The sequence below is a fragment of the Corvus hawaiiensis genome, chromosome 32 (assembly GCF_020740725.1).
Source record: "Corvus hawaiiensis isolate bCorHaw1 chromosome 32, bCorHaw1.pri.cur, whole genome shotgun sequence".
NCBI lineage: Eukaryota > Metazoa > Chordata > Aves > Passeriformes > Corvidae > Corvus > Corvus hawaiiensis.
The window spans coordinates 386,413-404,771 of record NC_063244.1 but is presented as its reverse complement, the minus strand read 5'-3'; the positions used below and the strand labels follow the sequence as shown (position 1 = coordinate 404,771).

Genomic DNA, 18,359 nt, shown 5'->3' with positions numbered 1-18,359 from the left:
GGGGGCGGGGCCTGGCGCGGGGACCCCGGGGGCCGGGGGAGGCCCCGGAGACATTTCGGGGTCACTTTGGGGGTCCCGGGGACATCCCAGGTGACACTGGGGGGGGTCTCAGGGATATTTTGGGGTCGCAGGAACGCCCCGGGTGGCACTGGGGGGGGTTGTAGGGGCATTTTGGGGCCACATCGGGAGTCACGGTGAGTGACAGCGGGGGCGGGGGGGGTCTCAGGGACACTGCGGGGTCACGGGGACCCCTCCAGGGCCACCCCCGGTGCCACCACCACCCCCGGGACTCTTATTGAGGCGAGGGGCGTGGCCGTGGGCGTGTCCCTGACGTCACAGGGCGTGTCCGGGCTCTTATCGCGGCGGGGGCTCCGCGCGCTGCTTAGTCACGGCCCCACCCCCGCCCCCCCGGCCCCGGGGCCGCGGCATGGACCGGTGAGACCCCCAAAATATCCCCAAAACACCCCCCGGGACCCCCAAAATACCCCCCGCGACACCCCGGTACCGGCACGGACCGGTGAGATCCCCAAAATGCCCCCGAAATAGCCCCAAAATACGCCCGGGACCCCCAAAACAACGCCCCCGAGCCCCCTAAAATATCCCCAGGACACCCCGGGATCGGTACGAGGCGGTGAGACCCCCAAATACGCCCAAAACAAAGCCCGGGACCCCCCAAAATACCCCCCCGCGACAGCACCGGCAGCGGGGCCGCTGCGTGGGGCGTGAGATCCCCCAAAATAGCCCAAAAATGCTGCTCGGGACCCCCAAAATCCACCCTCGGACACCCCAAAATACGCGCGGGACACCCCAGTTGGGGAATTGGGGGGACACTGGGGATCCCCCCGGGCCTCACTTTCCTCCTTGATGCCCCTCCTCAAGCCCCTTTTTCTGTCTTTCCGGACCCCCCATCCCCCAAAAGACGCCCGGACCCCTCCCCAAAGGGTCCCTATGATGCGGGGGGGCGGGGCTGTGCCCCCTCCCCACCCTCCGTGCCTCAGTTTCCCCCCCTCTAACCCTATTTTTCTCCCTCCCTAACCTCCCCAACCCCATTCTCGGGAGATCCTGACCCCCACCCGACCTTCCCTGCCTCAGTTTCCCCCGTTCTAACCCTATTTTCTCCCCCCACAGCCTCTCCATCACCCCATAACCCCCCCCAACCCGGGGGGTCCCGGCTGCTCTCCCACCATGTCCTGCCCGTCCCCGCCGCCCCCGGAGTGTCCGGCCGAGGTGACGCCGTCCCCGTCCTCGGCGGGTCCGTCCCGGTACACGCTGTCCGAGCACCCGGGGGCTGCGCTGGCCGCCATGAACGAGCTGCGCCTCGAGGGCCACCTGTGCGACGTGACCCTGCGCGTGCGGCACCGGCGGGACGTGCCGGCCACCGAGCTGCGGGCGCACCGCGTGGTGCTGGCGGCCGCCAGCCCCGTGTTCCGCGCCATGTTCACGGCCGGGCTGCGCGAGCGAGGCCTGGCCGAGGTGCCCATCGAGGGCGTCCACCCGCGGGCCATGGAGCGCCTGGTGGAGTTCGCCTACACGGCGGCCGTGGCCGTGGGCGAGCGCTGCGTGCTGCCGCTGCTGCACGGGGCCCTCATGTACCAGGTGGACGCCGTGGTCAGGGCGTGCTGCGCCTTCCTGGGCGGGCAGCTGCACCCCAGCAACGCCATCGGCATCGCCGCGCTGGCCGAGCGCCTGGGCTGCCTGGAGCTGCAGCAGAAGGCCCGCGAGTACATCTACATGAACTTCGCTGAGGTGAGGAGGGGGACCGGGGGGCTCGCCAGGAATCTGGGGACCAACGGCGAGCACCTGAGCGGCCTCGAGCTGTGAGCTCCGTGCAGGAGGAGTTCCTGTCCTCGGGGCGTCGGTTTTTAGCTGTTTGCCGGAGTTTCCCTCAGCTTTTCCCCCCTTTTCCCCGCAGGTCTCCAAGCAGGAGGAGTTCCTGTCGCTGTCCCACTGCCAGCTGGCCACGCTGGTCAGCCGGGACGAGCTGAACGTGCGCTGCGAGTCCGAGGTGTTCCAGGCGTGCGTGGCCTGGGTGCAGCAGGACCGGGGGGCGCGGGCGCCGTTCCTGCCGGCGCTGCTGCGCGCCGTGCGCTGCCACGCGCTCACCCCGCGCTTCCTGCGGGCGCAGCTCCGCCGCCGCCACGACCTCGGCCGCGACGCCCTGCGCTACCTGGCCCGCGTCTTCCGCGACCTGGCCCTGCACAAGCCCTCGCGGGACCCCCCCGGCAGGACCCCCAAGGTGCGGCAGCTGATCTACGCGGCCGGGGGGTACCTGCGGCGCTCGCTGAGCACGCTGGAGGCGTTCGACCCCGTGGAGGGCTCCTGGGTGCGGCTGGCGGCGCTGGAGACGCCGCGCTCGGGGCTGGGGGGCTGCGCCGTGGGGGGGCTGTTCTACGCCGTGGGGGGCAGGAACAACTCGCCCGAGGGCAACACGGACTCGGCGGCCGTGGACTGCTACAACCCCGTCAGCGGGCGGTGGTCGCCCTGCGCCCCCATGAGCGTCCCCCGCAACCGCATCGGGGTGGGCGTCATCGACGGCCTCATCTACGCCGTGGGGGGGTCCCACGGCTGCACCCACCACTGCTCGGTGGAGAGGTGGGTGAGGGGCGTGGGGGGGGGGGGGGGGGCGCGGGGGTGGGGCGGGAATGGGGGGCGGGGGGTGTAAAAAGGGGCTGGGGGGTAAATGTGGGGCTGGGGGTGTAAATGGGTCTGGGGAGGAGCCACATGGTGGATCCAACGGGGGGGAGGGGGGCTGAACCCCTTTGGGGGTCCGTGGGGGTCTGACAGAGGGGTTTGTGTTCCTTTTGGGGGTCCCTGGGGGTCTGACCCCGTTGTGCCCCCCAGGTACGAGCCCGAGCGGGACGAGTGGGCGCTGGTGGCGCCGATGGGGACGCGGCGCATCGGGGTGGGGGTGGCGGTGCTGAACCGGCTCCTTTACGCCGTCGGGGGCTTCGACGGCAGCGCCCGGCTGCGCTCGGCCGAGCGGTACCACCCCGAGAGGGACAGCTGGCAGCCCATCCCCCCCATGGCCACCGTCCGCAGCGGCGCAGGTGGGGCTGGGGGCGGTCAGGGGGTGCCGGAGGGGCTTAGAGGGGTCTCAGAGGGGTTTTTGGGGGGGGGGGGGCTGGACCCACCTGCAGAGGTCCTCCTGGAACGCCGTCCCTGCTGTGGTCACCGGCCAGGTGGGGCTGGGGGGATTTAGAGGGGTTTGGGGGAGATCTGGAGGATTTTGGGGGGAGTTCGGGAGGTTCTGGAGGGGTCCCAGTGGGGTTTGGGGCTGTCTGACCCCCATATTCCCCCCCAGGGGTCTGCGCCCTCAGGCACTCTCTGTGTCAGGGCAGGGTTTTGGGGGTGCCTCTCTGGTTTTGGGTTATTTTTGGGACTTTCTGGGGGTTTCCAAGGGTGCTCTGTCGGTTTTTGGGGGTCTCTGAGCCCCCCCGTCGCTCCCTCCCAGGGGTCTGCGCCCTCGGGAACTGCCTCTATGCCATGGGGGGCTACGACGGGACGCAGCAGCTCAGCAGCGCCGAGCGCTTCGAGGTGGACACCGAGACCTGGAGCTTCGTGGCTCCCATGGGACACCGCCGGAGCGCCCTGGGGGTCACGGCCTTCCGGGGCAGGATCTACGTCCTGGGTACGGGCAGGGGGCTGGGGGGGCGCTGAGGGGTCCTGGGGGTTTTTTAGGGGACTCCTGGGGTCTCTCTGGGACTCCGGGAAGGGTCTTGGGGTCTGTCTGGGGTTCCTGCTGCTCCTTGGGGTCTTTGGGACTTGGGGGGGGTTTCTGGAAGTCTGAGGGGTCTCTGGGGCTTTCTGGGGGGGTCCAGCCTGACCCGGTTCCCCGCTGGCAGGGGGCTACGATGGCCACTCGTTCCTGGAGTCGGTGGAGTGCTACGACCCCGAGGCCGATGCCTGGACCGAGGTGACCCCGATGCCCTCAGGGCGCAGCGGGCTGGGGGTGGCCGTCACCATGGAGCCCTGTCACCCCGAGCCCCCCCCCGAGGAGCCGCCCCCCGAGGAGCCCCCCCCAGGCGGGCCCTGCTGACCCCGGCGCCGCCGGGGGGGCCGGGGGGGCTCTGGGTGCAGCCCCACGCCCGGAATTCTGGAGTTTGCCCAACCCCCCCAAATCCATCCCCCACCGGCGGCGGATTGAGGGGCACGAGGGGTGCAGATGTCACCGAGACCCCCCCCAAAACCTCACAGGACTTTTGCTGCGGTGCCCTCCCCGATTCCCCCACCTTCGGCCCAGGTTTTGGGGCCGTTCTGGTGATTCCCAGCTGCCGTTGGAGCGAGAATAAAGCGATTTGTGATTTAATGGGGAGGGAGGCTCTCCGGGGCTCTGCCAGGATTGGTGGGGGGGTTTCAGGGTGACAGGGGCTCCCTGGGGAGCACCGGGGGTCTCCGGGGTCTCCACTCGGTGGGCACGAGGCCCCACAGGTAATCGCTGATGAAGGTCCCCGAGTGCTGCTCCTCGTCCATGTCCAGGGGCACGGCGATGTCGGGGCCGTAGTGAACTGTGGGAGGCAAAACCCAGGGGGTCACAGGCTGGGAGGGGGTCCCAGGGGTGTTTTGGGGGTGTTTTAGGGGTCACTCACTGCCCCTGATCCGCCCCGGCCCCGCGCTGCAATCCCAGTCGATCCTGCTGATCTCGTAGTACACCTGCGCCACGTACCTAGGGTCGGGGGAGGCATTTGGGGTCTCAGCAGGGGTTTCAGGGGTCCCAGGGGGTGGGTCTGGGGGTCCCCGTCCCCACTCACGCGTCGGGAGGAAGGCTGGGGTCCTCCTTGTCCTCCTTGTGCTGCTCCAGCTGCCTCAGCTGCTCCTGCAGCTCCTCCAGCGCCAGGCGCAGCGCCGTGCGGTGGGTCAAGGGAAACACCGCACCCAAAAAGCCCCCCAGGACCCCAAATCCTCCCCCAGAGACATCAAATCCCGAGGGATCCCCACGCCCCGCCGCCCCAGGACCCCCTCAGGATATTGGGTTTTGTCCTTGGCGCTGCTCAGCGTCCCCCGCGCCCGCTCCAGCTCCGTGTCCAGCTCCTGGCTGCGGCCCCGGAGCCGCTGGACATCGGCCTGGACGTCCTGGAGGCGCTGGAACACCTTGGCCTCGGCCTCGGCCAGATCTGGGGGGCAGCGAGGGTCAGCTGGGGGGGGTCACCTGGGACGGGGGGGCAGCGAGGGGTTTGGGGGGCAGTGAAGATGTGCAGTGGGGAGGGGATCGGGTGTCACTGGGGGGTGTTTGGTGTTGCTGGTGGGTGTTCAGGGGTCACTGGGGGGTGTTCAGGTGTCACTGGGGGGTGTTTGGTGTTGCTGGTGGGTGTTCAGGTGTCACTGGTGGGTGTTCAGGTGTCACTGGGGGGTGTTCGGGTGTCACTGGGGGGTGTTTTGGGGTGCAATGGGGACGTTTTGGGGTCACCCACCCTTGGCGATGTCCCGGGCCTTGCCCTGTGTCTCCAGCAGCCGTGTTTCCAGGTGCTCCCGGCGCTCGAGGCCGCGGCGCAGCAGCTCCTCGGTGCAGCCCGAGCTCAGCTCCCGCAGCAGCTCCTGGCTCAGCTCCTCCAGCTCCTCCAGCGGGGCGGCGTCCGCGGTGCCCTGGGGACGGGGGAGACGCGGAATGGGGAAAAAACGGGGGATGAGGGCACCGGGATTCGGTGCTGTAAAATCGAAACGGGCCTTTAAAGGATGTTCCCGTAAGGAGACGGGATAACGGGAGGAGAGGTGGGTGCGGCGCTGGGGAATGGGGGGGAAATGGGACGAGGGGGTGACAGGGAAAGGGGAGCACCTGGACTAGGGGGGGGTCCCCGAAGTACCGGGGGAGGGGGCGAGGGGCAGCCCCGAGGTTTGGGTGGGGAAAGGCCTCGGTTTGGGGGGGCTCAGCGGCCTGAGGGGGTGGGGGTGGCTCTGCGTGACACGGGGACCCCTGGACTCCGGGACCGTGTTAATCCCCCCCTCCCCATTACCGGGGGGCACCTCCCTCCCCGTTCCCGGGCTCATTTTTTCCCCCTTTACCATTTTTTCCTCTCTTTGTCCCGGGGCTCCGTTCCGCGCGCTGCGTTTGAACCGGGCGGGGCCGCTCCGCGCATGCGCAGCCACGCTCCCCCGCGCGCCGCGATGGTTCCGCCCGTCCTGCGTGACCCCGTCCGCGTCCCGCCCGCCCCGCAGCCCCGCCGCTTTGGTTCCCCCGCTCCGCTGGGTCCCGGCGCGGAGCTGCCTCCGGTGATGGCGGCGGCGGCGGCGGCGGCGGCGGCGGCGGGCGGGGGGAGCCGCGGACTCTGGGGGCGTCTGGGGGACACCCGCCTCGGTGAGGGGGGTCCCGGAGGGGCTCAGGGCGACGGGAACCTCGGGGGAGAGGGACCGGGCCCTCGCGGGGGGCGGGTCCGGGGGACTCCGGTTGGGGTTTTCCCGGGGGGGTCCCAACTCCTACCAAAAGAGGGGTCTGGGGGTGTCCCTGGACCCTTAGAGGGGTTTTGGGGGGGGGGGGGTTGGGGTGACCTACGACCCGAGGGGGTCCCCAAAACCTCTCATTTGGGGCGTCTACCAAAAGGGGGTCTCGGGGGTCTCCCCAGCCCCTCCCTCTCTCCCGCTGTGTCCCAGCCCAGCCCAAACCGTGCCTTTCCTGTGGATCCCGCACACCCCAAGGGGGACGTTCCCCTTTCCCGGGGGTCTCCCCCCGGCGCTGACCCCCCTCCCCAATTCCCGCAGGCCGCTGGTGCCGGGCGCTGCTCCAGGATTATTCCACCTCTCTCCGCGAAGCCGCGGCCGGAGCCCGGCGCCGTCCCGCGGCCACTGCGGCTGCCCTGGGCGTCCTGGGCGTCTCGGCCGCCTTGGCCAGCTCCGTGCCGGACCTGGAGTCGCTGGAAAGCGCGGCGGTGGCGGCGGGGGCGACGCTGGGGCAGCTCCCGCCGGGCTCCCGCAGCCCCCGCGCCGAGCGCCACGTCCTGCGGCTGCTGCGGCTGCGGGAGCGCGGCCGGATCCGCGTCCGCAGCCTGGGGCTGGTGGCCGTGGCCGGGGCGTCGCCGCACGGCAGCGACCCCGCGCTCTACTCGGCGCTGTGCCCGCACCTGCGGCCGCGGCCCCGCGATTTCGGGGCGCTGCTGCTGGACGTGGGGTTCCTGGGGCGCTGGTGGCTGCTGGAGCGGGCGCTGCGCGACTGCGATGTCAACGAGGAGGAATTCCGACACCTCCCGGAGCCGCTGCGCCGCCTCGACCCCCGCGACCTGCGCTCGGAGCGCAACGAGCGGCTCCACCGGGAGCGGCTGCGGCCCGTGGTGCTGAGCGAGGCGGAGATCGGCGGGGATGGGGTGGGGTGAGCGGCGGGAGGGAGCCCCGGCCGGTGGGGCTCGGGGCTGCGGTGAAAAGGGGCGGCTGTGACCCCCCTCCCGCTCCCGGCTCGTCGAACCCATAAAAGCTTGGTTGTGGCTCGGAGTTTTGCTCGGAGGGTTCCTGAAGTCGGCGGGATAATTCCGGGGGGCGTTTGTTCCCCAAAAAATAAAAAAAAACAACCCGGAGGGTGGGCGCGAGCGGTGACATCGCAGAGCCACGGGCGGGAGTTTCGGAGGTGGAATTCTGGATGCGCAAGTTTGGATGTGGAATTCTGGAGGTGGGATTCTGGGGCTGGAAATTTGGATGTGAAATTCTGGAGGTGGGATTTCGGGGCTGGAAATTTGGATGTGGAAATTTGGATGTGGAATTCTGGAGGTGGGATTTTGGATGTGGGAATTTGGAGGTAGGATCTTTGGAGGTGGAATTCCGGAGGTGGGATTTTGGATGTGGGAATTTGGAGGTGGAATTCCGGAGGTTTCTGGGATTTCCTTCCCATGCTAAATCCAATCCCTCGTTCCCGTTCCCGTCCAGGAGCCCGCGGCCCGAATTTGGGTCCCGCCTCCACAATTCAATCATTTCCCGGCAAATCCTCTGGGTCTTTATTGGCGGGGCTCGGACGGGGTTCGGCCGCAGGTTTTGGGGTCCCCCCGTTAAACCGCGTGCTCGGCGCTGGGGTGCAGCAGCCACCGGTCCTGGGGGTCCCCGTCCCCCGGGGGGGGCTCGGGGCCGCCCCCCCCCCTCGGAGCTGCTCTTGCGGCGCAGCAGGGACAGGCGGCGGGGGCCGGGGGGGGCCCGCGGGGCGGGGTCCGGGGGGGCCCCCAGGGGGTCCCCGATGTCCTCCAGCGGCTGGAACTGCATCTCCTCCTTGGCCAGGCTGCGGGGGGGGGGCGGGGTCACCCCAAAAATCCCCTAAAAGCCCTCCCCAGGGAACCCCAGAAACCCCCCAGACACCCGGGCTTGCCCCAACCTCCCCAATTCCCAATTTTGGGGTCACCCGGGGGGAGACTCAGAAGGTCTGGGGGGGTCCCAGGGTGGGGGATTCCTGGGGGCTTCGGGTTTCCTGGGGTTTGGGAGTTCCCAGGATGTTCAGCTCCCGCGCTGGGGGGATCCCAGAGTGGGCGTTCGAGGGGATCCCGGGATTTTGGGAGGCTCCCGGAGGATGGGGGGAATTTGGGGCGCCACTCACGTCACGTCGAAGGCGGACCCCTGGAAGGTGGGGTGGCGCGGGGGCGCGGCCGCCGCCGTGTAGGGCGCCTGGGGACTGGCGGCGTCCCAGTAACGATCCCGCTCCAGCGCCGGCACCTCCCCGTACAGCTCATCCACCGCCAGCATCGACACCTGCGGCCGGCCACCCGCCTGGTCACCCGGCCACCCTCCGGTCAGCCGGCCACACCCCCGGACAAGCGGTCACCCCTCTCCCCGCCCCCACCTGGAAGTTGCGGTCGATCAGGGTGTTGGTCTCGAAGTCGTCGTCGTCCTCCCCGAAGGGGTTAATGAGCTGCTCGGCCACCTGCGGCGGGGCCACCGTGTCGCCAGCGCTCGCAGGTGTCCCCGAGCCCCCCCGGTGTCCCCGAGCCCCCCGTTTCTGCGCCTCCCCGCCCACCTTGAGCCACCCCACGTAGAAGAAGAACTGCAGCAGGGTGAACACGGGGACCCCCAGGTCCAGCTCGTGTCCCGCGTAGCCCTGGGCGGGGTCCAGGAACTGCCGCCCGATCAGGCAGGTGAGGAAGAAGGTGTACACGGCGATGGTCACCACCTGCGGGGACACCGGCGGCGCTGGGGACCTTCCGTGTCCCCCCCGCGCCCCTCTGTCCTGTCCCCTCCTGTCCCCCCCGTGTCCCCTCCCACCCTCACGCCCCCGCCTGTGTCACCCTGTGTCCCTTGCAGCCCCCCCGTGTCCCCCCAGCCCTGCCCAGTGTCCCCTGCCCCCCATCCCAGCCCTCCCAGAGCCTCCCAGTGCTCCCAGTGCTCCCAGTGCCCACCTGGGTGTAAACCAGCGGGACGCTGATCCAGTCGTAGTGGAACAGGAGGCTGCAGTGAGCCCGGAACCGGTTCAGCTCCTGGGGGGGGGGGGGGCACCGGGGGGACGTCAAAGGGGGTCCCCAGAAAGTGTCAGGAGGTTTGGGAATGCTCAGTGGGGGCTGGGGGCAGCTCAAGGGGTCTCAGGGCGCGTCGGGGGCATCAGGGGGGTCCCCGGGAGTTGTCGGGGGTCTGGGGGGGGCGCTGGAAGGTTGGGGGGGTCATGAGGGTCCCGAGATTGGTCCGAGGGGTTTGGGGGGTTCTCAGGGGGTCCTGGGGAGTGGTGGGAGGGTTGGGAGGACTCAGGGGGATCTGGGGGAAAAGTGGGGAGGCTCAGGGGTGTTTAGGGGCACTTGGGGGGTTTAGGGGGCCTCAGCAGTGTCGGGGGCGCTGCCGGGGGGGTTTCGGGGGTGCCGGGGGTACCTCCATGAGCAGTTTGAGGGCACAGTCGTCCCTGACGCGCCCCTCGCGCCGCGCCTGCCCCGCCAGCGCCCCGAACCACGCGCAGGGCACCCAGAACTTGTTGTAGGGCGAGCGCAGCCCCTCGAGCCTGCGCCGCTCCTCGCGCGTCAGGAACCCTGCAGGGACCCCCCGGCGTCACCCCCGGACCCCGGGTGTAACCCCGGACCCAGGGTGTCCCCCCAAGCCCACAATGACACCCCTGAAACAGTGACATCACCCCTCCATTGGGACCCCCCTGATTTCACCCCCAAAGCCATGACGTCACCCCCCGCCCCGTGACGTCACCCAGCAGCCCCTCAACACCACCCCCGTGGTGCCCGGTGACATCAGGTGGCCCCGCTGATGTCACAGCGGTCGGGGGAAGGTGATGCCTGAGCCTGTGACATCCTTGTGATGATGTCACACCCCCAGCGATGACATCACCGCTGTGATGTCACCCCCGTGCTGACGTCACTCCCTTAGGTGACATCGCAGCGACATCCTGGTGACATCACTGGTCACTCACTGGCCTGCACCGCGTGGTCAGCGGTGGGCAAGGTGCCAAGGCCACCGTGGCCGCCCCAACCCTCCCAGTGCCCCACCCCAGTGGCATCCTGGTGACGCCAGCGGTCACTCACCGGCCTGCACCAGGTGGTCAGTGGTGGGGAAGCGCTTGTACACGGGGGTGCTGACCGCCCGCAGCACCAGCAGCGCGGCCAGGCTGCCGTAGCGCAGCAGCGTCCGGCGCAGCAGCCGGCCCCGGGCGTCCGCGCCGTGGACGCTGCCAGCCACGGCCACCATCAGCCCGTCTGGCGCCGGCACCGTCCGGAACTGCCCCCACCAGCGCTCCAGCACCAGCGCCACGTAGAACCCTGCAGACGGGGATACTGGGGGCACTGGGTGCACTGGGAGGGGGCGCTGGGGGGGAGTGGGAGGTCATGGGGGGAGCCTGGGGGTCCCGGGGGGTGCTGGGGGCCGCTCTTGGAGTCCCGGGGTGATTCAGGCGGGTCTCGCCGAGCACAAAGGACACGGGGATGAGGTTGGTGGCTCTGTGGGGACACTGGGGAGTGCTGGGGGTCCGGGGGGGTTTCGGGGGTCTCACCAAGCACGAAGGACACAGGGATGAGGTTGGCTGATTTGTCACAGTACAGCACCAGCTTCTCGAAGAGGCGCCGCTGCGCCTCCGACAGCAGGAACCTGCCAGGGGACACTGGCCCTGTCACTGGCCCTGCCAGGGGACACTGGCCCTGCCACCAGCCCCGCAAGGGGACACTGGCTCTGCCATCGGCCCTGGCCCCCGATGGCTCAGGGACCCCCCCGGTGTCACCCCCGTGTCCCTACCATGTACCATCCATGTGCCCCCGTGTCCCCCCGGGTCCCCCCATGTCCCCTCCGTGTCCCCCCATGTCCCCTCCGTGTCCCCGCACCGGTAGGCCAGGCTGAGCCCCAGGTAGGCGGCGAGGAAGAGCAGCAGCTCTCGGTACAGGAGTTTGTAGATGCTCCCCCGCCACAGCAGCAGCAGCTGCGAGAAGCCCCCGAACCGCGCCGTGGCCACGCGCGACGTGTAGGTCACCGTCATGGCGACAGCCGCGACACCGCGGGGACACCTGCGGGACACCGGGAGGACACCTGCGGACAGCCCCGGCTCCGGGGGAGACGGAAAAAGGCTCTGTGGGGACGATGGGGACTCAGGGGACACCGTGGGGACACCCAGGGGATCCCCCCCAGCACCCTGGGGACACTGACCCCCAAAGGAGGACACCTGGGGACACCCCCTGGGGACACCCCGGGGACACTGACCCCAAAGGAGGACACCTGGGGACACCCCCTGGGGACACCCCGGGCACACTGACCCCAAAGGAGGACACCTGGGGACCCCCGCGGACGCTCCACCCCAGGAATGCGACCCCAAGGGACATCGCAGGGAGGCACCCGGGGGTGTTGGGGACACCGAAATCCTGCGGGGGGGACACCAAATCAACCCCCAGGGACCTCCCCCCACCGCTGGGGACTCGCGCCGTGGCACCGCCACCCCCCGGGCCAGGCGCTGTCCCCTCCCCTTGTCCCCCCCCTCACCTGCGGGCGAGCGGCCACCGCCGGTGCGGGGTCTGCGGCCACCGCCCCGGCCCGGCCCTTAAATCGCGGCGGGGGCGGGCCAGCCCGCGGGGGGTGACACGCGGGTCCTCGAGGGGACACGGGGGAGGGAGGGGGGGTGACAGGCGGGGGGGGGGTCCTGCTGCAGCTCCCCGGGAGTGACCGCGCCGGTCCGGCCGGTCTCGAGCCCCCCGCCCGGGGCATGGGGGAGATTGGCGCCGGGGGGCTTGTTTTGGGGCCGGGGGCGGTGTTTTGGGGCCGGGGGCGGTGTTTTGGGGCCGGGGGGCCCCGCCCGCGCCCCCCCCGCGGCTCTGGCTCCATCGCGGTGGCCTCGGGCCAGCGCCGGGGCCGCGGGGGACAGATCCCAGCGGGGCGCGGGGACGGCGCGGGTGGGGAAACGGAGGAGGGGTGGCGGCCACGGGGACCCCCCAAAACGCCGCTGAACCCCGTCTCCACCCCCCCGGGACCCCGATAACCCCCCCCCGGGACCCTAAAATCCTCCCCAGGACCCACCCCCCGGCACCCCCCACCCTTAATCCGGTGCTAATGAGGGTTCCCCACGTCCCCCGGGCTTGGGGCCAGCGGCGCTGACGTCACTGCCCCAAAAATCCATCCGGACCCCCCCAATTCCACCTGCCCCCCCCCAAATCCATCCGTGCCCCCTCCCCCACAAAAAAAAAAAAAACCCCAAAAACGCCCTTTTGCTTCTCAAATTTATTTACACGCCCTCCCCCCCGGGAGGGGTCCCACCTCCGCCTCCCCCGCCCCAAAAACTGGGGTGACAGCGGGGGGGGGGCGCGCAGCCCCCGGGGGGGGGGGAAGGGAGGGGGAACCGCTCCCCCGTCCCTCCTGGGGGGGATAAATAGGGGCTGTGCCCCCCCCACCCCTCCTCGGCAATGAGGGGGGCTATTTGGGGCTGGCAGGGACCCCCCAGGCTCTGGGGGGGTTGTTTAGGTCCGGTGGGGTTTGGAGGGGGCTATTTGGGGCTGGGGGGCTGGTAGGGGTCCAGCAGGAGGGAGCTGAAGGTGTTGACCTTGTCCCCCCCCCGCACCTCGTGGGGCAGCAGCGGCAGCTTCACGATGTGGAAATCCTCGTAGAGATCCTCCATCTGCAAGGGGACCCGGGGGTCACAGTGGGACCCCCAAAACCCCTCAGGGCCCCCCCTGCATCCTCCCACGCCCCTTGGAGTGCCCTCCTCCAAAATCCCCCTCCCAGTCCCAGATTCCCCAAAATGAACCAAATTCCCCTCCCCTCGCCAAATTCCTTCTCTCTCCCCAGTCTGGGTTTTGGGCCCCCCCAGACTCCCCCAGTTGCTTTGGGAAGAGTCCCCAGTCCCAATTCCAACCCTGGAAGAATCCTGGACCCACAAACTGCCCCACCCCAAAGCTTTTGGGGAGGGTCCCAGAGCCCCAATCCCACCCCTAGAAGCTCCTTCCCCCTCCTGACCCCAGTGTTTGGCCCCCTCTGGCCCCCCAGGTGAGGGTCAGCTGTCCAGCAACTCGGCCTAAACCCGTCCTGGGCTCCCCAAATCCCATCCCACACCCCCAGGTGAGGGTCAGCTGTCCAGACCCCAACTCGAGCCCCCCAGGCCCAGTGCTGTGCCCCAGCCGAGCGTTACCTGGTCCAGGTACTTGGCCTGGATCTTGTGGCGGGCCTCGCACATGCGGCAGGGCCGCAGCGGGTCGGGGAACACGAGCTGGTTGACCACGATGTTGTGGGTGTCGATGCGGCACTTGGCCAGCTCCTGGATCAGCCGCTCCGTCTCGTACAGCGACAGGAACTCGGCGATGCACACGCAGATGAACGTGGTCTGCTCCTGGGGGGACAGCGGGGACGGTGGGGACACGGGGCAGGAACCCGGCCACGCACACGCCGGGCTGCTGCGGGGGACGCAGGGACATCGGGGACACGCTGACACCACGGGCAGGACATGGGGACAGCGGGACACGGGGACAGCAGGGGACAGCGGGACATAGGGACAGCAGGGGACACGGGGACAGCAGGGGACAGCGGGACATAGGGACAGCAGGGGACAGCAGGGCACAGGGACAGCGGGACGGGGACAGCGGGACACGGGGACAGCAGGGGACAGCAGGACACGGGGACAGCAGGACACAGCAACAGCGGGGCAGGGGACACGCTGGCCCAGCACTCAGGAACTCGCTCGCCATCCACCCAGGAGGTCCCTGTCCCCATCCCGGCCCTCAGAGATCCTTATCCCTATCCCCATCTTTGCTGTCTGTGCCCTGAGGGGTCCCTGTCCCCACCCCTGCCCTGAGGGGTCCCTGCCCCCATCCCTGCCCATCCCCTGGGCTTTATTCCCCTCAGGAATGTGCACAGACTGGCTCAGCCCCTTCCCCATCCCTGCTCCCTCCCCAGTCCCTCCCAGTGCCCCCGGCCTCACCGGGTCCTTGAACTGCTCGCTGACCGAGCGGATGACGGGCAGTGTCTCCTCCAGCTTGGACGCCAGCTGGTCGGCGTTCATGTCCCCCAGCCCCAGCATGTTGCACATCTGCCGAGGGGACACGGCTGTGACAGCTCCCTGTGACCCGCAGACCCCTGCCCGGCCTCCCCCCCGGCCCCACCTGGGAGATGAAGGGGCTGATCTGGTTCTTGATCTGCATCAGGCGCCCCAGCCCGCGCTCCACGATGGTGGGAAAGTTGAGTAGCCGCAGCGTGTGCCCGGTGGGCGCCGTGTCGAAGACCACCACCGAGAAATTCATCCCCTTCACCAGCCTGGGGGCACGGGGGGGTCAGCACGGCCGGGATTTCCCCCGCCCAGAGCCCCCTCCCCACCCCCAGCGAGGCAGAGACACCCCCCAAAGCCCCCTCCCCACCCCCAGCGAGGCCAGGCCCCCCTGCAGCCCCCAGCCCAGCCCACCTCATGACCTCGGCGTAGCTCATGGCCTCGTCGATGCCGGGGAAGGCGCTCATGGCCTCCTGCATCATCTTCTTGCCCATGCTCAGCACGTTGTCCTCCTCGAAGAACTCGTCCGGCAGCTCTGCCACGCCCAGGCTGGGGTCGATCTCCTGCGGGGACGGGGAGCGGTCAGCGCGGCCCGAGGGGCTCGGGACCCCCGCGGAACCCCCCCGGACGCACCATGGCGAACAGGTTGTCGTAGCCCGTGACCTTGGTGGGCACCTTGGAGAACTTCTGGTCGAAGGCGTCGGAGATGTTGTGAGCGGGGTCGGTGGAGATGATCAGGACGCTCTCGCGCACCCGGGACAGCTGCACGGCCAGGCTGCAGCTGGGGACGGCGGGCACGGGGGGCTCAGGGGGGCTTGGAGGGCTCTGGGGGGGAGGTCCTGGCTCGGGATCGGCCCCCGCTGGTCCCCACGTGGGGTGGTTTGGGTTCCCCCCAGAGCTGGTGCCAGCCCGCCACGACAAAGGGGGGCAAGGGGTGAGCGAGTGACATCCTCAGGCGTGTGTGTCCCCCCTCGGGGGGGAAAAGGTATCACGTCCCCAGGTGTCACCTCCCCAGGTGTCTGTGTGTCCCCCCACCCAGGTGTCGGCTCCGGTGTCCCCCCAGCACAGGGGTCCCCTGATCCTCCACTCCATCCCGATTCCTCCACCCCATCCTGATCCCTCCACCCCATCCCGACCCCTCCACGTCCCGTTCTTCCCGTCCCATCCCGGTCCCCCCGGCCCCATCCCGTCCCCGCCGCACCTGCACGTGGTCTTGCCCACGCCGCCCTTGCCGCCCACGAAGATCCACTTGAGGCTGCGCTGCTCGATGATGTTCGCCAGCGTCGGCTCCAGCGGCTCCACGTCGGGCGCGTCCTCGAACTCCTCGGGGGCCTCGGCCGCCCACCCGCCCGCCGCCGCCGCCGCCATCTTCCCCGCGCCGCCGCCCGCCGCGCGCTGATTGGCCGGCGCGCCACCGCGGCCTCCCCGCTTTCGCTTCCCATTGGTGGACTCGCCCGTCAATCCGTACCGGAGGCGGGGCGAAGCGGCGGGAGCCCCGCGCGTTGCCAGGCAACGCCGCCCCGCCAGCGGGGCTCTGGCTGACGTCAAAAAAAGGCGCCGCCGCCGCCGCGGCGGTCGCGCTGACGTCATCGGGCGGCGCCGGCGGCGGTGGCGGCGGACAAGATGGCGGCGCGCGGCGAAGACCGGGAGGCCCCGGAGGCGCCTTCGCCGCCCCCCCCGGGCCCGGGCGGCGGCGTCAACGTGTTCGCGAACGACGGCAGCTTCCTGGAGCTCTTCAAGCGGAAGATGGAGGCGGAGGAGCAGCAGCGGGAGCGCGAGGCGGCGGCGGCCGCGGAGGCGTCCGGCGGTGGCGGCACCGGGCTCGGCCCGCAGCGCGGGGCCGACGGCGCGAAGAGGAGCGGCGGCGCGCTCAGCTTCGTAAGGATGCAGCGGCCCGCGGGCTCCTCCCGGCTCCGCTCCCGCCGGCCCGGCCCGAACGCGTGAGGGCGGCCGCGGAGGGCCACGACCGGAGCGGCCGCGGGGCCGCTCCCGGGGGCTCCTCGGGGCTGCTCCTGGAGCTCCTCGGTCGCGGCGGTGCCTCCTCCCCGGTGCCGCTGCCGGACTCGTCTGTCCCGCTGCCTTCGCGGTCCCTCCGGGCTCTCTCCCCGTTTCTTTCCCTCTTGAGTTGCTCCAAGCCCCCGTTCCGGGGGGATCCGGGGCGGGTTGGAGCCCCAGGGGTCACCGCGGCCCCCCCGCTCCCGGTAACGGGGCAGGTGTGTCCCTTCCCCAGGTGGGGCGGCGGCGGGGGGGCAACAAACTGGCCCTGAAAACGGGAGTGGTGGCCAAGAAGCAAAAGACGGACGAGGAGGTGGCGTTGGGGGTCCCGGGAAGGGGGATTTGGGATGGGGGGAAGATTGGGGGTCCCAGGAAGGGGGATTTGGGATCAGGGGAGAGGATTGGGGGTCCCGGGAAGGGGAATTTGGGATCGGGGGGAGGATTGGGGGTCCCGGGAAGGGGGATTTGGGATCGGGGGGAGGACTGGGGGTCCCGGGAAGGGGGATTTGGGATTGGGGGTCCCGGGAAGGGGGATTTGGGATCGGGGGGAGGACTGGGGGTCCCGGGAAGGGGGATTTGGGATCGGGGGGAGGACTGGGGGTCCCGGGAAGGGGGATTTGGGATTGGGGGTCCCGGGAAGGGGGATTTGGGATCGGGGGAGGGGGATTGGGGGTCCTGGCGAGGATTTGGTGGCTGTGGGGGGAATTGGGGGTCGCGGGGGGTGGGTGGGATTTGGGGGCTGGGAAAGGGAATTTGGGGTCCCGGGGAGGAACTGGAGGTCCCGGGGGGTGGGGGGAATTTGCAACTCCTGGGGTGGGGTCGGGGCGTCCCGGGGGCTGAACGCCAGAGCCGGGGTGGGGGATCGGAAGTCGCGAGGGAGGAACCGGGGGTGCCAAGGCCCTCCCCCGATTTTTGGGGTGGTTCTGGGGTTTTTTTGGGGGCAGGTGCTGACGAGTAAAGGCGATGCCTGGGCCAAGTACTTGGCGGAGGTGCAGAAGTACAAAGCCCACCAGTGCAGCGACGACGACAAGACGCGGCCCCTGGTCAAATAGCGCCGGCCCCCCCCCAAAAAAACTGCTGGGGGGCGGCCCCGAGCCCGGCCCAGACCCCCCCAAAAATTCCCGGTCAAATAGCGCCGGCCCCGCCCCCCTCCCCAAAATATCCGCTGGGTGGGGGGTCCTGACCCCAGACCCCCCCTCAAAAAATTCCTGATGAAATAGTGCTGACCCGCCCCCCCCGTGACCTGTGCCCACCCCCAAGAAGTGGCCACGCCCCCAAACCACCTGGCCACGCCCCTTCCCCAAAAATGCGTTTGAAGCCCCCCCCGCACCCTTTGAAAGTAACCGGGGGGGAGGGTTCCGACCCCACCCCCTCCCCCCAAAAGCCCTGGCCCAGGTGGGGGGTCCGGCCCGTGCCCCCCCTGTAAATACCTATTTAAGGGTGGGGGGTGCCGGCCCCGCCCCTTTTATATCGTCACACCCCCCACCTTGACGTCACAGCGCTGCCCCCCCGCCCCCTCCCCTAATCCACGTTTTGGGGGGAAATGGGGAATTTGGGGGGGGGGCGGCGCAGCATTAAAGAGCTCAGAGGTTTCGGAGGTGCTGAGGAGTTTTTGGGGGTCGGGGAGGGGCGGTTTTGGCGGCAGGTGTGGGAGGGACCTTGCTTTATTACCCCCTCCCCTTTCCCCTGCACTGAGTTTTTACTGGTTTGGGGGGGGTTTTCACCCAAATAAAGTTTGGGAGGGACACCTTTGGCCTGTGCCCACGTGGGGGGGACCGCCCAGAACCCCACCAGTTCCTCCCAGTTCCCCCTGAACCCCCCACCAGCTCCTCCCAGCTGCCCTGATCCCCATCCCAGTTCCTCCCAGTCCCCTCTGGACCCCTTCCCACTCTCCCCAGTTTCCTCCCAGTTGCCCCCAGCGCCGCCGCTCCCCTTGGCGCTCGCTAAACGGGCTGGCGGTGACGTTCCCCCCTTCACCTGCAATGGTTCCGCCCGCGCGTGGTGTGCGCTGGGATTCGTAGTGCTCGCTGTG

The 18,359-nt window shown here is 69.6% G+C and overlaps 6 protein-coding genes across 6 annotated transcripts; 3 read left to right on the top strand and 3 right to left on the bottom strand.

Moving 5' to 3' along the window:
• Positions 1-198: 198 nt before the first annotated feature.
• Positions 199-4,306, top strand: KEAP1 (kelch like ECH associated protein 1). The gene is made up of 6 exons (XM_048289915.1): positions 199-435; positions 1,129-1,746; positions 1,913-2,592; positions 2,842-3,047; positions 3,452-3,628; positions 3,843-4,306. The coding sequence occupies exons 2-6, from the start codon at positions 1,186-1,188 to the stop codon at positions 4,034-4,036; spliced, it is 1,818 nt and encodes a 605-aa protein (XP_048145872.1). The 5' UTR covers positions 199-435; positions 1,129-1,185; the 3' UTR covers positions 4,037-4,306.
• SPC24 (SPC24 component of NDC80 kinetochore complex) lies at positions 4,287-6,080 on the bottom strand. Its single transcript, XM_048289918.1, has 6 exons — positions 5,998-6,080; positions 5,409-5,580; positions 4,967-5,111; positions 4,749-4,844; positions 4,587-4,663; positions 4,287-4,505 (listed from the first exon to the last, which is right to left on the bottom strand). The coding sequence occupies exons 1-6, from the start codon at positions 5,998-6,000 to the stop codon at positions 4,354-4,356; spliced, it is 645 nt and encodes a 214-aa protein (XP_048145875.1). The 5' UTR covers positions 6,001-6,080; the 3' UTR covers positions 4,287-4,353.
• On the top strand, positions 6,070-7,413 carry TIMM29 (translocase of inner mitochondrial membrane 29). Its single transcript, XM_048289917.1, has 2 exons — positions 6,070-6,289; positions 6,691-7,413. The coding sequence occupies exons 1-2, from the start codon at positions 6,070-6,072 to the stop codon at positions 7,296-7,298; spliced, it is 828 nt and encodes a 275-aa protein (XP_048145874.1). The 3' UTR covers positions 7,299-7,413.
• Positions 7,414-7,836: 423 nt separating this feature from the next.
• BEST2 (bestrophin 2) lies at positions 7,837-11,865 on the bottom strand (the record flags this gene model as incomplete). The annotated part of the gene is made up of 10 exons (XM_048289798.1): positions 11,848-11,865; positions 11,199-11,400; positions 10,874-10,968; positions 10,410-10,643; positions 9,754-9,908; positions 9,294-9,371; positions 8,915-9,067; positions 8,741-8,821; positions 8,498-8,649; positions 7,837-8,185 (listed from the first exon to the last, which is right to left on the bottom strand). Coding segments are annotated over exons 2-10 (1,449 nt in total), but the record flags the coding sequence as incomplete, so codon positions are not given.
• A 953-nt stretch (positions 11,866-12,818) lies between these two features.
• GET3 (guided entry of tail-anchored proteins factor 3, ATPase) lies at positions 12,819-15,709 on the bottom strand. The gene is made up of 7 exons (XM_048289902.1): positions 15,534-15,709; positions 14,966-15,113; positions 14,747-14,895; positions 14,451-14,601; positions 14,270-14,377; positions 13,484-13,681; positions 12,819-12,973 (listed from the first exon to the last, which is right to left on the bottom strand). Exons 1-7 carry the CDS (start codon positions 15,698-15,700, stop codon positions 12,842-12,844), a joined length of 1,053 nt encoding a protein of 350 aa, XP_048145859.1. The 5' UTR covers positions 15,701-15,709; the 3' UTR covers positions 12,819-12,841.
• A 205-nt stretch (positions 15,710-15,914) lies between these two features.
• TRIR (telomerase RNA component interacting RNase) lies at positions 15,915-17,924 on the top strand. The gene is made up of 3 exons (XM_048289867.1): positions 15,915-16,210; positions 16,563-16,640; positions 17,272-17,924. The coding sequence occupies exons 1-3, from the start codon at positions 15,956-15,958 to the stop codon at positions 17,377-17,379; spliced, it is 441 nt and encodes a 146-aa protein (XP_048145824.1). The 5' UTR covers positions 15,915-15,955; the 3' UTR covers positions 17,380-17,924.
• Positions 17,925-18,359: the final 435 nt, after the last annotated feature.

Bases quoted from the DNA above. Each gene is read 5' to 3' on its own strand.
- KEAP1 (XM_048289915.1), top strand. From the start codon at position 1,186: ATGTCCTGCCCGTCCCCGCCGCCCCCGGAGTGTCCGGCCGAGGTGACG. The intron at 2,593-2,841 runs GTGGGTGAGGGG...TGTGCCCCCCAG, and splicing joins CACCACTGCTCGGTGGAGAG to GTACGAGCCCGAGCGGGACG. The intron at 3,048-3,451 runs GTGGGGCTGGGG...GCTCCCTCCCAG, and splicing joins CACCGTCCGCAGCGGCGCAG to GGGTCTGCGCCCTCGGGAAC.
- SPC24 (XM_048289918.1), bottom strand. The intron at 4,845-4,966 runs ATATCCTGAGGG...GACCCACCGCAC, and splicing joins AGCGCCAAGGACAAAACCCA to GGCGCTGCGCCTGGCGCTGG. The intron at 4,506-4,586 runs GTGAGTGACCCC...TGCCTCCCACAG, and splicing joins GCCGGGGCGGATCAGGGGCA to TTCACTACGGCCCCGACATC.
- TIMM29 (XM_048289917.1), top strand. From the start codon at position 6,070: ATGCGCAGCCACGCTCCCCCGCGCGCCGCGATGGTTCCGCCCGTCCTG. The intron at 6,290-6,690 runs GTGAGGGGGGTC...CAATTCCCGCAG, and splicing joins TCTGGGGGACACCCGCCTCG to GCCGCTGGTGCCGGGCGCTG.
- GET3 (XM_048289902.1), bottom strand. From the start codon at position 15,700: ATGGCGGCGGCGGCGGCGGGCGGGTGGGCGGCCGAGGCCCCCGAGGAG. The intron at 15,114-15,533 runs GTGCGGCGGGGA...CGCCGTCCCCAG, and splicing joins GTGGGCAAGACCACGTGCAG to CTGCAGCCTGGCCGTGCAGC. The intron at 14,896-14,965 runs GTGCGTCCGGGG...CCGTCCCCGCAG, and splicing joins ACGACAACCTGTTCGCCATG to GAGATCGACCCCAGCCTGGG.
- TRIR (XM_048289867.1), top strand. From the start codon at position 15,956: ATGGCGGCGCGCGGCGAAGACCGGGAGGCCCCGGAGGCGCCTTCGCCG. The intron at 16,211-16,562 runs GTAAGGATGCAG...TCCCTTCCCCAG, and splicing joins GCGGCGGCGCGCTCAGCTTC to GTGGGGCGGCGGCGGGGGGG. The intron at 16,641-17,271 runs GTGGCGTTGGGG...TTTTGGGGGCAG, and splicing joins AGCAAAAGACGGACGAGGAG to GTGCTGACGAGTAAAGGCGA.